Source organism: Aulonocara sp. 'chitande type north' Nkhata Bay, linkage group LG22 (assembly GCF_057382095.1).
Source record: "Aulonocara sp. 'chitande type north' Nkhata Bay isolate Kocher_YH1m ecotype deep benthic linkage group LG22, A_spYH_male_GT1.1, whole genome shotgun sequence".
In the NCBI taxonomy this organism is placed as follows: domain Eukaryota; kingdom Metazoa; phylum Chordata; class Actinopteri; order Cichliformes; family Cichlidae; genus Aulonocara; species Aulonocara sp. 'chitande type north' Nkhata Bay.
Window position 1 is genome coordinate 8,653,007 of NC_141364.1, and position 16,527 is coordinate 8,669,533.

The 16,527-nt window shown below is 38.7% G+C and overlaps 2 protein-coding genes across 3 annotated transcripts; one reads left to right on the plus strand and one right to left on the minus strand.

The window, feature by feature from the left end:
• Positions 1-1,530: 1,530 nt before the first annotated feature.
• On the minus strand, positions 1,531-2,518 carry LOC147303442 (uncharacterized). The gene is made up of 2 exons (XM_086281265.1): positions 2,150-2,518; positions 1,531-2,058 (listed from the first exon to the last, which is right to left on the minus strand). The coding sequence occupies exons 1-2, from the start codon at positions 2,516-2,518 to the stop codon at positions 1,531-1,533; spliced, it is 897 nt and encodes a 298-aa protein (XP_086137391.1).
• A 633-nt stretch (positions 2,519-3,151) lies between these two features.
• LOC147303443 (C-type lectin domain family 4 member E-like) lies at positions 3,152-10,892 on the plus strand. 2 transcript variants are annotated; one of them, XM_086279273.1, is made up of 10 exons: positions 3,152-3,228; positions 3,431-3,487; positions 6,560-7,051; positions 8,145-8,219; positions 8,735-8,857; positions 9,167-9,244; positions 9,415-9,480; positions 9,590-9,741; positions 9,857-9,981; positions 10,074-10,892. In XM_086279273.1, the coding sequence occupies exons 4-10, from the start codon at positions 8,189-8,191 to the stop codon at positions 10,267-10,269; spliced, it is 771 nt and encodes a 256-aa protein (XP_086135399.1). In that variant the 5' UTR covers positions 3,152-3,228; positions 3,431-3,487; positions 6,560-7,051; positions 8,145-8,188; the 3' UTR covers positions 10,270-10,892. The 2 variants fall into 2 exon arrangements, with proteins under 2 accessions (XP_086135399.1, XP_086135400.1); XM_086279274.1 differs by lacking the exons at positions 3,152-3,228; positions 3,431-3,487; positions 6,560-7,051 and having other exon boundaries at positions 7,432-8,219.
• The last annotated feature ends 5,635 nt before the right edge of the window (positions 10,893-16,527 follow it).

The window sequence follows — 16,527 nt, forward strand, 5'->3', positions numbered from 1 at the left end:
CACTGTCGCCAAAGTGCTTGCTCATAAGGGGTGATATGATTGTTGTGTTTTTCTCTGTATATATTCTTGAAGCACCTTTGAGGCGACTATTTGTTGTGATTTGGTGCTGTATAAATAAATTGAATTGAATTTCAGTGTTGATTGTTTACATTTTTTCTCATGTTTCCACACAAACGGACACTGGAGAGCAGGAATATTCAGCTCATGCTTTGAGATGTTTGAGAATGTTAGAAATAAACAAGTGTTGTTAAGAAAGAAACATTTCCATGAAACTAATGTTTTTTGATGAAAGAGTTTTCATAGTTGACAGTTTAGTTTTTACAATGGGTTTTAGTGTTTTTGCAATTCAGAAAACTGTAAAATAGTTTTGGATCAAGTGTTTGGTTTTGAAAGACAAGTCGAAGGTTTTGTGTGTGTTTATCACACTTGTGGCCAATGATGTGAGGGTACATATAAGCCAGAGCACTGGTTTGTGAGGCACTACAATGGATAGAAATCCAAGAAGAGGAGTACGTGTGAGAGGAGGCTGAGCAGGTCAAGGTGGTTGAGGTGGTCAGAGAGGAGAAAGAACAGTAAAATCAGATGAAATCAGAGCTACTGTGATTGACCATGTTCTTGTCCATGGTATGACAATGAAGGAGGCTGGACTAAGGGTACAACCAAACATCAGTAGATTCACCGTGTCCACCATAATCCGAAGATTTGGAGAAGAGAACAGGTAGTTACCTTTTTTGACATCATATTATGTAAATGTTGAAAACAATTACACATTTACAATGACTGTACTATATACTGTACCACAGTAAACATGTTTTAGTACATCACTATGCCAGTGTACTGAGGTACTGTAATAGAGGGTTAGTCTGACTGTTTGTAGGCCTATTCCATGTATGTATTTTTGTAAGTGCATTTTCTCTTTTGTAGAATTGAAAGACTGCCACATGGGGGTGGTAGGACATCTATGTTCTCCCCACACAATTACAGTTTTTTCTGATTGCTTAAGCACATTTTTTGTAACTATTGGCTATTTTTGCAAAACTCTACACACAAATAAGAAAACCTGTCACCCAATTATCAAAACATTGTAGTTCTCTTGCAAAAGCGAACACAGCTATATTAACTCTTCACACCTTCGTAAAAATGGTGTTTTCGTATCAAACAGTACACACAAGCCATCATCTACTAAGCACACAATACGCCAACTGCAAACTGATGGTATGAATACAAAACACATCTGGCTTTTGCTTTCTCTGTGTACAGATGTCAATTTGAGGTCACACTTTTGTCATAGTGTCATGTAAACATACAAGGATCCAAACTTCAAGTATTGGTGTTTATTCACACTCATCAAAACCAAGACGAAGTCAGAACACAAAATAGGAATTTCACAAAAAAAAGGGGAAAAAAAGACAATCAGCCTACATCATGTCGTCTTTCTGGGTCTGGCCACAAAATTTCGTCCACATCGCATGCGATATCCTCCAGTCCAAGGCACCGGCGAAAATATCTCCTTGAATGCCGTATCCAGGCCTAACATGATGCCTGGTCAATATCTCCACATGCCTCCTCCATTGCCTCCAGGGCTACCTGTTGATGAGGGTGACGGTCGTACACTTTCCAGCGCCAGGCAGAGAAGAACTCCTCAATGGGATTTAAGAATGGAGAGTATGGAGGGAGGTTGAGTGCCATGAAGGATGGGTGGTCTGTAAACCAGTTGCGGACCAAAGCAGCCCTATGGAAACTAACATTGTCCCATATGATGACATATTGGGTCTGCTCTGGTCTCTGAACAGTGAGCATGTCATGCAAGGTGTCCAGGAATGCAATAATGTGTGCAGTGTTGTATGGGCCTATGGTTGCATGATGGTGAACAACACCATTTTGGCTTATAGCTGCACACATGGTTATGTTACCACCACGTTGTCCTGGGACATTGATGATGGCACAGTGTCCAATAATGTTCCTGCCACATCTCCTGGTTTTACTGAGGTTAAAACCGGCCTCATCTACAAAAAGTAGCTCATGTCCCATTGCATCTGCTTCTAGTTCCATCACTCTCTGGACAAGACAAAACAAATGCAACACATCAGGCCCATGCACAGCACTACAGTATGCACTTCCAAATTCAGAACCAATGACACTAGCTTACCTGCACACAGTCATATCGCAGTTGCTTTACACGTTCTGTGTTTCTCTCGAAAGGAACTCTGTAAATTTGTTTCATTCTTATTCTGTGGCGCGTAAGTACACAACTTGGTGCAGAAATGCTTGCACTGTGTATATTTTGAAAGATGGTGTCATTATCAATTATGCGCTGCTGTATTTCGCGCATTCTTATTGCATTATTGGCAATCACCATGTTCACTATATGGGTCTCTTGCTCTGGAGTGAACATTCTGCCTCTGCCCCCAACATCTGGACGTCTAGCAATTCTGTAAAGTAACAATTTCAGTATTTTTGCATGTATGGTACTGTTGTGTTTCTCTGGCAGTGCTACAAAGTACTTACCGATTCTCATTTCGAAATGTCCTAATGATGCTTGCCACAGTGTAGTGGCTCAGTTTAGGCTGAACCCGTTGGCCAGCTTCCCTCAGGGTCATCCCATGGTTGATGACATGGTCCACTATTGTAGCTCTGATGTCATCAGTTATTCTGTTTCTTACTCTTCTTACCCTCTTTCCCCTCCTCGTCCTCTTCTTGCTCCTCCTTGTCCTCTTCCTCTTAACTTCCTCTAACCCTCTTGCTTCTTCACCTCCACGTCCTCTTCCTCCAACTTCTTCACCTCCATGTCCTCTCCCTCGGCCTCCTCTGATTCTCACTCTTCTAAAAATCTGATATTTTTGTTTACAAGGTTACAAGAACAAAATATTTATCACCACAAATTGAGGCCATATAAATGCTTTCATACAACATATTTTGCAACACAGAAATAACTGAAGAAAAAAACAGTCCCTCTGGTTGATTAGTGGTGTGGTTTTTTTTTTTTTTTGCTCTTTACTTCTTACTAGTTCAGTCTGAATGCATGTTGTGTTTTTTTTCTCAGCGCAGAAAGGGAAGTGAATTACCCATAGTTTAAAAAAAAGTCAGATTCTGAGGAAGTGAGGCAGTTTATAAGCCCTCCTCATTTTTCAGTGTTGTCTATTGTCAGTGATGCTGACAAAGCTGTAAAATGTCTGAATGTCTGCAGAACTTTGCTCTGGTGTGAACTTTACCAAAGGAGACAGAAAGGTAAATGGAGACTGTAATCTTTTCTGTTTGTGTGTCTATGAGAGAAAAGTTTTGTAAGAAAAATCTTATAAAATTCTTTTATTCTGTTTGCTGCATTTTAGTTTAATGTGAATATAGTGAAGTTATAAACACACATTTTACCAGCAGCCATGAGTATTCAAACCACACCAGTCTGCAATCTAGTTTTGTGTTTTTGTTGCAGACGCTGTTACTCTGAAGTTAAGACCTTAAGTGTGATTTGCCACAGTAGAGCTGCCTGGTAGGTAAAGAGCAGAAATAAACATGAGTATGACCTATGAGTCCAGTCAGCGTCCATTATGAGAATGCTATTATGTCTCTCACTGTTGTTGTTGTGTTTGTTAATTGCTGAGAGAAACAAACTGAAGACAAGATTTGCCTTTTTACTGAAGAGTCAAAGTGAGGAAGTGGCTCTGAAGTCCGTCATCTCCTTATTTGTATGTGTGTGTTTGTGCATTGTCTTTGTGTATCTACTTCATACTCCGCAGGCGTATTGCTGACGAGGAAGTGCAGTGTCTATTTTTAGCTTTCTTGTGAAGTTCTCAGTTAAATTTTACTAACTTTTAGCTGAGTTAGTGGTCTTTGAGCCATTAGGAAAAATCCAAGCAAAGCTTAAACAAAAGCAAAGCATAAAGAAAAACTTATTCATGGCTTCATCCTTTCTAGACCGGATTACTGCAATTCTGCACATCTTTTAACAGGTGCTAGAATATATGAACAAATCACTCCAGCTGTAGCAAATTTTTGAGATTTGATGAGATTTTAAGATTCTTGGTATGGCACTCAGTTATTTAAGCAAACTCCTCAACACGTATAACTCCAAATGAGCACTGAGATCGTCTCGCCAGATGCTCTTAGTACAACTGAGATTGAATCATAGAGGAGGTTGGGCCTTCGCAGTTGCAGCGCCTAGACTCTGGAATAACTTGCCAGATGATATTCGTACTTCAGAGTCTTTCAGTCTTTCAAATCGTGTCTTAAAACTCACTTTTTTACGTTGGCTTTTAATTCAAGTTCACTTTGAGTACCATCAGACTTTTTTTGTTACGTTTGTTTTGTTTTTATGTTGCACGTTGTCATTGCCTCATCTCAATTATCTGTATTTGTTTTTCTATTGCTTTCTCATGTTCTTAACTAATTGTGAAGAACTTTGGTCAATGCTGTTGCATTTAAATGTGCTATAGAAATAAAATTGATTTGATTTGATATTTTAGTATCAATGAACACTGAATGAGATAAAAAGTAGCAGAAAAAACATCCCCAACTGTTTAGCTGAGCTAGAAAGCCTGTGCCAGGCTATAAACATTTAAACAACACTCAAATACCTTAATGCTTAATGTTTCAGTAGGTAGCTGCTCATAGATATATACACATCTATGTATATTAACATTAAAATTGTTTGTGTGTGTAGCACTTGGCACCTTTTGTGATGGTAAAAAATTATGAGTTGGTTCATTACATTTTGAGTTAAATATACTTTCTATCCAACAAATTTAAAAAGCAAAGGAACTTTACACACGTTTTTTTAGGGTTAGTAATAATACTTTATCATATTAAATAATAATAATAATAATAATAATAATAATAATAATAATAATAATAATAATAATAATAATAATAATAATAATAATAATACTTAAGTAATGTTCTTGGCAAAGTATTTGATAAAGTTAAAAAAAATTACCACAGCTTTGTTCAAACAGATTTACAACCATGTAAGAAGTTTCTCCATTTTTTGGATTACCAGGTAACTAAAAGTAAATATGCACAGTGCCCTAAACCAACAAAGTTATTTACTAACACATTGTAGTAAATAATTGCACAACAAAGAATCCCTGTGTGCCCTGATTCCCCTTCTGTATCTCTGCTCCCGTGATACTTGTGCTCACTGCCTTCTCGTTCCCGCACTCCTGCTGGAAAATCCACAGAGGCAGCTGTTAGCACACACCTAATTATCAACAGACTAACACTCACTGATTATGCTGAAAACACTAACGGGTGGTCACACAACAACCCAGCGTCGAGGAGAACTCAGCCACACTGCTATGTACCTCTGTCGACAATCCTGGTCAGCTGCAGGTGTGTGTGATCATCCTCCTCAGGTGTGGCCAACCTCCCAACGGGACACACCCACCAGGCCTGACGGTGCCTGAAAACCAGACCTCTGGAACGTGCACACACAAATACCTATACACACAAACCTGAAAACCAGGGACACAAGCCACAAACCAGCAAATATATAAACAAGTCCAAACTGCTCATCGACCCTGGGTCACTCAGACCGAGGTCCTTGACAATTTGTATTCCAGACATTCAGACCTGTAGATACTGTACCCTGATATGGATGACTAGGAAGTATTTCAAGATTTATTAATAAATAAAATTAATTGAATAAAATACGTTTTAGAAAATTCATTTCCAAGTTTTCTTTTTTAGTTTATTATACATTTATTATACTTAATGACTTTAGATTGTGATAATTATAGATAATTATAATCTGCTAAACACATCTGCAATTCTAGACCTCGACCACAGAGCAGAGGTGTCAGAAAAAAAAGTCTTATTATCTAGTTATTTTAAGTTCCAGATGATCAGCATACCATTTCTGTTTATCCAGTTTATTAATCAGCATTTGAACAAATGAGGGTCAAAGAAACATTTAAAAAACAGTCTCAAGGGTCTCAAAAATAAAGCTGTAAATAAAAATCTGTAAAACTTGTCATGACTGACCCCCTAAATCAGGGGTGTCAAACTCAAATACACAGTGGGCCAAAATTCAAAACTGAAACAAAGTCGCGGGCTAACGTGAATATTTATTGAAATATATTTATTCCTCCAAATATAAGAATGAATCTTTTCTTATGGACTCAAACACGTTTTGCTGAAAAACTGAATATGGAACAAGCAAAGCTTAATACTAAACAATATATATATTAGCTGTATAATACCAGTAGGCCAGCTCTAATAGTAATTTGGTATGGCTTCACGGGCCAAATGTAATTAGGCTGCAGGCCAAATTTGGCCCGCGGGCCAGAGTTTGACACCTATGCCCTAAATGGTTGTTTTGACAGTATTCACATTTCTTTAGTGTTTTTGATCAACATTTTAATATAAGTTGGGGGATTTCTGGTACAGCATCAAATTTATTAGAAAATACAACTAATTAAGCCATTAATAAATTAAATAGAGTATTTTTAGAAATTAAAAATTTCCTAAACTTAAAAAACTCCAGTCGCTTCTACCACGACCTGTGTGACTCAGAACCTACACAGATATTTCCAGTGAGGTCATTTCCTCAACTGTTTCTGTTCAGACATTTCTGGAGAGAAGAATGAGAAACATCATGAATGAAGATGACAAGTTGTGGATCAGACTGACAGACTCAGCAGTAGAGGGAAGATATTTGTGGTTGGATGGTTCAGGACTGTGTAAAAGGCTTGATTGTTGAGAAACCTTTAGGTTGTGCCACATTTGTGAAACAACTATTTTAACAACGCCCTAAAATATCACCTCATCTCATGGGCAGTTCCTCATTTTGTTCTGTTTTAATACATTTTATTTTTATCTTCCTTTTAACCGCCTGCAAATGTGATACAACTCATAAAACTGTTGTTGCATTTGTATGCAAGAGATCAGCACAATGTACCACAGGGACAGATATTTCAACAATAAATAAAGAAACCTTCCTTCAGTTATAAAAACAGCAGTTATTCTGACAGGTGGAGCCAGACTGTAGATGAAGCCTCCTCCCTCCTCTTTAGGAACAGGCCAACAGGGATTTTTAAGCTGTAAAAGAGAAGCCACGGTGAGTAAGGAAGCAATTACAGTTTTTTCTGAATGCTTAAACTCTAACTGTGATTCCTGTAGCACAATTCCTAAAACTATTCAGACTTATAGCAAAACCACTCACTGAGTTTGCAAAACCAAAAGCACAAAAACTGCTTTGCACTCAGTTTGCAATTTCGTAACACACACTTTGCAAAACTGTAGGCACAATTCACTGCACAACACTCAATTTCCAAATTTCCAACACACTCCTAGCAAAAGTATACACATGTATGGCTATCATTAACACTAATTTGCCAACTGTCTGGCACACTTTCACATGTCAAAACTTTTTTAGATAATTCGTTCACTTTGCAATCAGCCTAAGCACTATAATACAGGTAAGCTGTGTGTGCGGAGTACAATGGAGGGAGCAGAAAGAGTGAGAAGTAGAGGAGGCCGAGGAAGAGGACGTGGAGGTGAAGAAGTAGGATGAAGAGGACGACAAGGACAAGGAGGAGCAAGAGGAAGATGAGGAGGGGGCAGAGGAAGCATGTTCACTGCAGACCACGTAACCCATATAGTCATTATGGCGATTGCAAATAATCCTATACTTGGAAATAAACACTTGTGTTTGTTTTGATGTGTTTGAATAAACACCAGTACTTGAAGTTTGGATCCCTCTATGCTTATGGATCTATGACAGAAGTATGAGCTCAAACTGACATAGCCTACCTTGTGCACAGGGAAGGCAAACGCCAGATGTGTTTTGTATTCATACCATCAGTGTGCAGTTGGCGCATTGTGTGCTTAGTAGATGATGGCTTGTGTGTACTGTTTGATACGGAAACACCATTTTTACGAAGGTGTGAAGAGTTAATCTAGCTGTGTTTGCTTTTGCAAGAGAACTACAATGCTTTGATTATTGGGTGACAGGTTTTCTTATTTGTGTGAAGAGTTTTGCAAAATTAGCCAATAGTTGCAAAAAAAGGGCTTAAGCAATCAGAAAAAACTGTAAATTGAGCATCAATGCTTAGCTACATCTAGTTTCTGTTAAATGTATAAAGAACTGAATCTATGATAAATAATAAAGGAAACATAATTTCAACATTTTGTTGTGTTTTGTGATTCAGAAACTGTTGGATTACGTCTGAAGTCAGGATCTTGAAGTTTCAGCATGATGAGTCGTCCGCAGAGCTTCATAGAAGGTAAGAACATTAATGTGGTGGTAAAACAACAGGAAGGTGACGGAGCTTCAGTCACATCTGAGTGATCATCATCAGACTTTTGATTAAAGTTATGATGTTTGTGCTGGAACAGAACAACATTATATGTATATGACTTAAAAATATGTAGAGCCCACATTCATTATTTAATCATATCAATTATTTTTCTTTATTTATTGCATAAATCAGAAATGTAACAGTCAAAAGTAATTGATGAAGAAAGAATGTTTAAAAGCAAAATGAAGATGTGAAGAGCAAAAACAAAAACAGGAACTGACCAAAAGGATGTGTGACATGTTAACATGTTTTAACTCAAGTGTTTCCTGTTCAAAGCATCTTAATCATCTTTAATGTTCTTGTATTGACACTCAGCTACAGTTCAGTGTACTTTAATAGTACTAAAATATTGTAGCATGACAAACTGTTTAAACTGTTGTAACTGATAAATACACACTTTTCTGAACTCTAACGTTGTGTCTCCTCTAAATGTTCATCAGGTGAAGCTCCTGACTCTTGGCATGAAAAATCAAACAGAGGGTCAAAGGTCACCACAGAGAGAGTGGCACTGGTGGTTCTCTGTATCCTGCTGGCAGCTGCTCTCATCATTATTTATCGTCTCTGTGAGTTTGTGTGTTTTCCTTCGTCTTACTTAACTTAAAAAAAATCAATAATCTGATGAGAAAAATATTTACAGTGAAGGTGTAAAACACTGCAGATTGGCACACTGGCTCCGTTTTAATCATGTTGCAGCAAATTAAAGATGTGTCCAACTTTTCAGTGTTTTTCTTGTTTTCTGAAAAATCTGTCTGTTTCTCTCATTTTTAAATCAGCAGTAACTAAAGAAACACTGAAAACACAAAGCTACAAAAATCCTTTCAGTGTAAACAAACCTCACTGACTGACTGGTTTATTTGTTCTTTTTTAATCAGCATTTGACAAAATTAGAACGAACAACGAGCTCGAAAACCTGAAACATCACAAAATGAAGTGTGAAAGTAATCTGACAGGTAAGCATATACAGCTGATTGTTTCTAACCTTCAGTCTAAATCAAACTCATGACACACAGCTGAGTCTGTCTTTTTTATTCCATGTGAATGATTATTTGTTTTTAATTCAAACTTTAGATAAAAATAGATGATGAATGACTGATGATTGTTTTATTCTTTATTCTAACAGAGACTCTCTCTAAGATAAAACCATGCAGCACGGTGCAGCCGACCTGTCCAGCACCTAAAGTAATAGGTAAGTTATGGATTTTGTCTCTGAGACACAAACTTCAAGCTAAGCTCACACAAACATGAACAGTGATTTCTTCCACCTGACTGAAGTCGTTGCTGTAATCTCTTCAAAGATGATCCTTGTTATAAATGTGAAGAAGGCTGGGAGCAACATGGAGGAAAGTGCTATTACTTCTCCATCAGTAAATCATCCTGGGAACAGAGCAGAGATGAATGTAGAGCTAAAGGAGGAGACCTGGTTAAGATAGACAGCAGAGAGGAGCAGGTATGAAACACTGCTGCAGGTTCATGTTCTCACATGTTATATCACATCTTTATGTTTCACCTTCTCAGCACAGAAAAGTCTAACAAAGTCATTTTCATCTTCTTTTCCTGATCAGAGGCTCCTGGAGAGAAGACTGAGAGATGTAATGACTGAGGCTGAGGACAAGTTCTGGATCGGACTGACAGACTCAGCAGTAGAGGGCAGATGGTTGTGGGTGGACAGATCACCACTGCATCAACGGTTTGTTTGTTGTGAAAATATATTTTTTTCATTTCCAGAATTAAAGTTATCAGTTTTTACTAAACCAATTATTTTTGTTCTTCAACTCTTAGTTTGACATTTTGGATCAAAGGTGAGCCAGACAATTGGAAAGGTGAACATCCTGATGGAGAGGACTGTGTGAGGATGGGACAAAAAGGCAGAGCTGATAATCTGAAGTGTTGGTTTGATGCATTTTGCTCAACACCTCACAGAAGTATTTGTGAGAAAGAAGAAGTAAAAGGACAGTTTAAAAAAGTATGTGACTGAAATTCACATATGAAACACCAGGATGAAGTGATGCAATTATTAAAATAATGGCACAAACAGAAACAAAATGAACACAGTAAAATAAAAATGAGTAATATTTTGCATCTGATACTTTTTAGTTTTGAAGCGATTAACACGAACAAGAAATGTGGGAGCACCTGTGAAATTCATTAATTTTTATAATAAAATAATAAATTATCCTGTTTTGTAAACTTAAAGCCATCTAGAAAGTTAAAAAGTATTTTGGATACTGAATCAATGAGTACATCATATAACAGAAGAACCTATGAATTATTTATTATCACTTTTACAGGAAAAAGAAAGGAACGAAGAAAGAAAGACATGTGAAGTGTTACAATGGAATAAGTAATTCACGTCAGTGTTATTAAAAATAGGAATGCAACATTTAACATCGATTCATCCAGTACAAGAAAAGGAGGCTGTGGTTCTCAGAGTTTTCAGTGTGAGAAGCTGTTTGTAAATGTGGTAAATGATACACATTTCTTAACTCTCACATCTGTGACTCCTGAAAAACCTCTGACAGTGTGGTACTGCTGTTGTTTTTTTTTTTCAAATGTGTGTTTGAATGACAAGAAATTAAACGAGCAACAGAACATTTGCTGTTGTTGTAAAATCCTGTCGGCTTCTTGTGTTAACCCACTTTTTTTTGCGGGGGGAGGGGGGCATCCAGGATCTGAAGCAAAACCGGCGACAAATTATAAATCATTAGATATCATTACATATTATTAATAGATATTAATCAATTGATCAATTGTTAAAGAAGGATCTTAATTTTAAGATTTCAAGTGTATTTTTAATTTTAAGTGGAGTGCGATCCTAAGTTACACCACAAGAGGGCGCTTCCAGGTCTGGCACAAAGTTCTGCCCATAGTATCCTAGACATTCAGACCTGTAGATACTGTACCTTTATACAGATGACTGGGAGATCATGCACATTAAAATAAAGCATTTTAAGATTTAATAATGAATAAAGATAAATGAATAAAATATGTTTCAGTAAATTCATTTCCAAATCACTTTAGTTTATTATACATTTATTATACTTATTTAGTTTCAAATTACTTTGATTGTCTTTTATTGATTTATACATTAATAAATTAATTATTACTAATAAATTATTTGATAATTCAAATAGTGGCAAAAACCCCACTGTCTAATCTGCTAAACACATCTGTAATTCTAAACCTCGACCATAGAGAAGAGAGGACAGAAAAAATGTCTCATTATTTATTTATTTTAAGTTCCAGCTGATCATCGTATCACTTTTTTCCAATGCTGTTCTAAGATCTTTTTGTTTTATTATGTTGTAATTAACAAAATCTTTGTTTATTAAATTTATTAATCAGCATTTGAACACATGAGACACAAAGAAACATTAAAACAATTGGAAGGTCTCAAAAATAAAGCTGTAAACAAAAAACTGTAAACTTGTACAGTATTCACATTTCTTTAGTGTTTTTGATCAACATTATAATATAAGTTGGGGAATTTCTGTTACAGCACCAAATTTATTAGAAAATACAACTTATTAAGTCATTGATAAATTAAATAGAGCATTTTTACATAATTTGAAAGAGTTTTGTTATTTTAATTTTGTTAAGTTTCTGTAACAAGAATCTTACTGAACTTCTAATAAAGCAGAGATTAATGTAGAGCTAAATGTTGAGCCGAACATGAACCAGCATGAGGGTTCATGTTCTTATGCATTAAATCACATTGTTATGTTTCATCATCTCAGCACAGAAAAATCCAACAAGGAGCTCGGGAAGAAAGAGACTGGAGTTTAAAAAATGTCCTAAATTTAACCTAAACTAAGCTTGCTTCTACCACGACCTGTGTGACTCAGAACCTACACAGATATTTCCAGTGAGGTCATTTCCTCAACTGTTTCTGTTCAGACATTTCTGGAGAGAAGAATGAGAAACATCATGAATGAAGATGACAAGTTGTGGATCAGACTGACAGACTCAGCAGTAGAGGGCAAAAAAATTCTTTGTACACATAGAAATCTTTTTTACACACACACACACACACACACACACACACACACACACACACACACACACACACACACACACACACGCACACAAATCTTTTTCACACATACAAATCCTGATTTACAAGTACAAAATATTTATGACCACATTTTGAGCCCATAGTTAGTGAGTCCTGAGTGATTCGCTACGATTGAGCACAGCAAGGGAGGGGGTGAGTAACTCAAATGTGCTGTTAGCATGTTAGCTGAGCGATGCTACTGTGAACTGAGGAGCTATTGTCTTGATGTGAGCTTCTACTCAGGGTTTTTTCTTCCAGTTCAGAGCAGAAATGCTTTTGTTAAGAATCTGTCTGTTGTTCCCCCCCCACAATTTTAATTATAAGCTAGATATAGTTCTACTAATGGAATTAGTTTGCTAACAGCAACAGGGATGAGTCAGTGAGTCAGTCAGTAAAGTGATTCTCAAGTATTCGAACATCACTAGTCAGGGCCTACCGGGGGCATTCTGTGAGATGTTACAGTGAGGGTAACATGCAGACTGGCTCAGCCGCTTGTTTTGTTTACATATATAGATGTTTGTTTTGTTTTGAATTAAGTCAGTTGTTTATTTTCTATGTAAATAATCTTTTGTGCACCTGCATTTGTTTGGGAGAAGTTTAGGAGAGGACCCCGCCACACCCAATCACTTCCCCATAATTTGAACAGTGAACCACAAGATGTTATACAATTATTGTTTCTAAAAGCTTAAGCGAAGGGGCAAGGAAACATTCTTCTGTTTGTCAAAGAATGAGTAAACTATTAATTTTTACAGAATACATGTTTCTTCGGTTGCCTTCAGCTGAAGAACCTCTCGCCATAACAACAATTTCGTCCCGCTGCTGTTGGACTCATGAACAATAACCATAAGTACTGTTCCCACAACAAACACATGACTCTGTGTGTGCATACATTTATATATCAATCTGCTTAGCACTTTTAATTTAAATTTTTATGTTTATGTAAGTGTTTGTCTTACAATATGTTTCGCAAGTACCGCAGCAGCCTGCTCAACATTTGGCAATAAAACCCCTTTCTGATTCTGATTATAATGCAGAGGCACATCCTCTGTGGCAATAACCCCACAAGACACAAGTGCCTACATAAGGGGTAAATCCAAAACAATACATGGCGTGCATACATCCATTCTGCACAGTCACCTTGACCAAAATGAACTATGTCGTAGTGAAGTTATTGTCCTACTGTCAGAGAATGACAGTTATCAAACAGTCAGGTGAATAAACAACACTGAGACACTTGGAAACTGTTAACGTGCTGCACGGGTGAGGGCCCAGGGAGAGACTCACACACACCGAGCTGCAGTGGTACGTCTTTATGAAGAGCATAGCAGTGTCCTTTAATTTTGCATACATGTGTGTGTGTGTGTTAACCTCTCACAGGGTGAGCTCCCTGTTCCCAGAGACAGAGCAAGTAGTACATTTCGTACTTTTCCCAATAAGAGTAACATATGAACATATACCTTAATGCAACATAAAGCTCATAAAAGCGTTTCCACCCTGACACCTACTGATTTTGCCTTCCCTCAGTGTCGGTTGTCTCTGAGAGCATACTGACAATGAGGTGTATGGTGATTGGTATGTCTGGTAATTGCCATTGGCGCCCACATAAGTCATGAGTGACCTGTATGAACCCCATATACTTCCAGTTGATGGTGATGGTGTACTGCATCTGGTGCAGCCCCCTGTTGAGCCAGACCGACATGCAGTCGTGAGTACTCGTAATACTCCACAGACTACATGTGTCAACAGTAGAACAGCAATGTTGTTAAATGTCTCCACCACAGGCATATGATGACGAAACAGTGACAGCTGCTACAGAGGAGGCCGCAACAGAGCCACACTATGAGGTATACAGCGTACAGTGGAAAATATAACAACTGACTACAATGTGGTACTATGATGACACCATGGACTTACTATGTCCCCGGCAGAGTGATGCTGGAAATGAAGAGGAAGAGGGTCCAGCCACTCCTACAACAAACCTTTCCACAGTAGGATGTTCAGCACTGATTTACAACCAACCTAAGTAGGCATGTACTATGGATGCCAATGCTATGTCCTTTGTTGCAATAGCTCCCTGTAAAGCAGCTGTATAAGACATATCTGGCCAGGAAGATACAGAAGTGCGACATGGAAATGGTGCACCTCCAGCTGCAGATCCAAAAGTCGAAGCTGGAGATTGTACTGCTGGAACAACAGTTAAGGGTGGGTGGAGTGATCATAGATGGACGAATCATGTCAGTGTTTGTACAACATACTAATATACGCATTTATACTTTGTGTACAGGACATACAGGGTGACCAATAAAGCCAGTTGACCACAGTATCTGTGTATTTGTCATGTAACATGTTGGGGTGATGGGTCACAGGAAATGGTTGTGGCATATGGTGTCTCTGACTGCTCTTCCATCCTGTACGTTCGTGGGTGGGTCAGGATGTTCATCGTGTGGATCACTGCTGATGTCTGGTTCAGCTGGACAGTGTTCACCTCTAATCGTGGCAATGTTGTGTAGGATCACACATGCCACAATGATGTCACATGCCCTTTCTGGGGTGACCCTGAGTCTACGAAGGCACTGGAACCGGGCCTTGAGCATTCCGATGGTCATTTCAACTCTGGCCCGTGTCCTGCAATGGGCCAGATTATAACGCTGCTGTGGGCCCGGTTCAGGGTCAGGGTAAGGGGTGAGCAAATAGGGTAGACATGGGTACCCCCTATCACCAAGCAGGTGGCCAGTGAACTCTCCTAGGACAGAAGAATACATGTCAGTGCAAACGTCCCTGTGGCAATTGGTCTCTGTATATTTCACAGTTACTTCGACTCACCATGTCCAAATTTGGTGCTCAGTGTACATTCCCGGAAGATTCGTGAGTCATGTACAGAGCCTGGCCACTTGGCTTCCACATTTGTGATGATGTTGGCAGCATCACATATGATCTACACAGTGCAGAGAACACATATTGGCATCCATTACCATGATGCCATCACTTGTTGGTGTGAAATGCTACAGGGAATTATGTACCTGTACATTGATGCTGTGGAAGGACTTCCTGTTCACATAGTCTCCTTCATTTGCTGAGGGTGCAATGATTGGGATGTGGGTGCCATCTATACAGCCAATCACGCCTGGGAACCCTGGAAATTTATGTACCATTTGAGTGGTAGTTCACGTATCACCACATCATGCATTGAGTTTTGTTCATCCTGATACCTGCAATTTTGTGGAATCCCTCTTTGATAAATCTTGTGGGTCTGTGACCGGGGAACACCACAAACGAGTGCAGGAGACGTTTCAGTGCTACTGTAACATTCCTGACTGCCCGACAGACGGTAGCCTTGGAAACGTGCTCAGCGTCACCAATATTGTACAGAAAGCTCCCGTTTGCAAAGAAACGGAGTGCGGTACAAAGAATATGTAATGGACTGAGCGCATGTCCGCGATGTGTCACATGCGCATTATATGGCCTGAGGATGTTATCCAAATAACTTATTGATTGTGCTGAGAAACGGTAACGTTCGCACAGGAAATCATCAGGTAATGATAAAATGTCCAAACGCGCTCTGATCACTCTCTCCTGGCGGAGAGCTCTGTGGAGAATTTGGGCTTCACGATCTACTGGCTCTTCAAGGAAGGGGCACGCCATGTCTGACACTTCCTACTGTCAGGTTTCCGACAAAGAGGCGGGGACAGTCAGGGTTAGTTGTAGTAAACCTGCTAGGGGGCAGGTTAGCTTCACGGAGTGTGTCGTCATAGTGACTCACTCAGGCTTCAGCTGAACTCGCTTTGTGAAACCGAAAACCCAGAGTTTTCGTTAACTCAGGGTATACTTACTCAGAGTTTGCACTAAACCGGCTTCCTGAAATAGGGCCCAGGACTCTGTGCTGGAACAACAAAGAACTATGAAACGTATACACGGAAGCAACATGGACATGACCAGCATAGAGTCCTGTAACATGCCGTAACATGGAGGGAGTTGAACAGACGACGCGGCGACGAACAAAGGAAGACTGAGGACTTAAATACACACATGAGGTGATCAGGGGAAGTGGAGACACATGAGAACACAGCTGACTAGAAGGAAACATAATGACAATACAGGGGAGAGTAACACTAACTACAATGAACAAAGAACAGCAGACTCTTTCAAAATAAAACAGGAAACACAGAGACATGGAGATAGAAC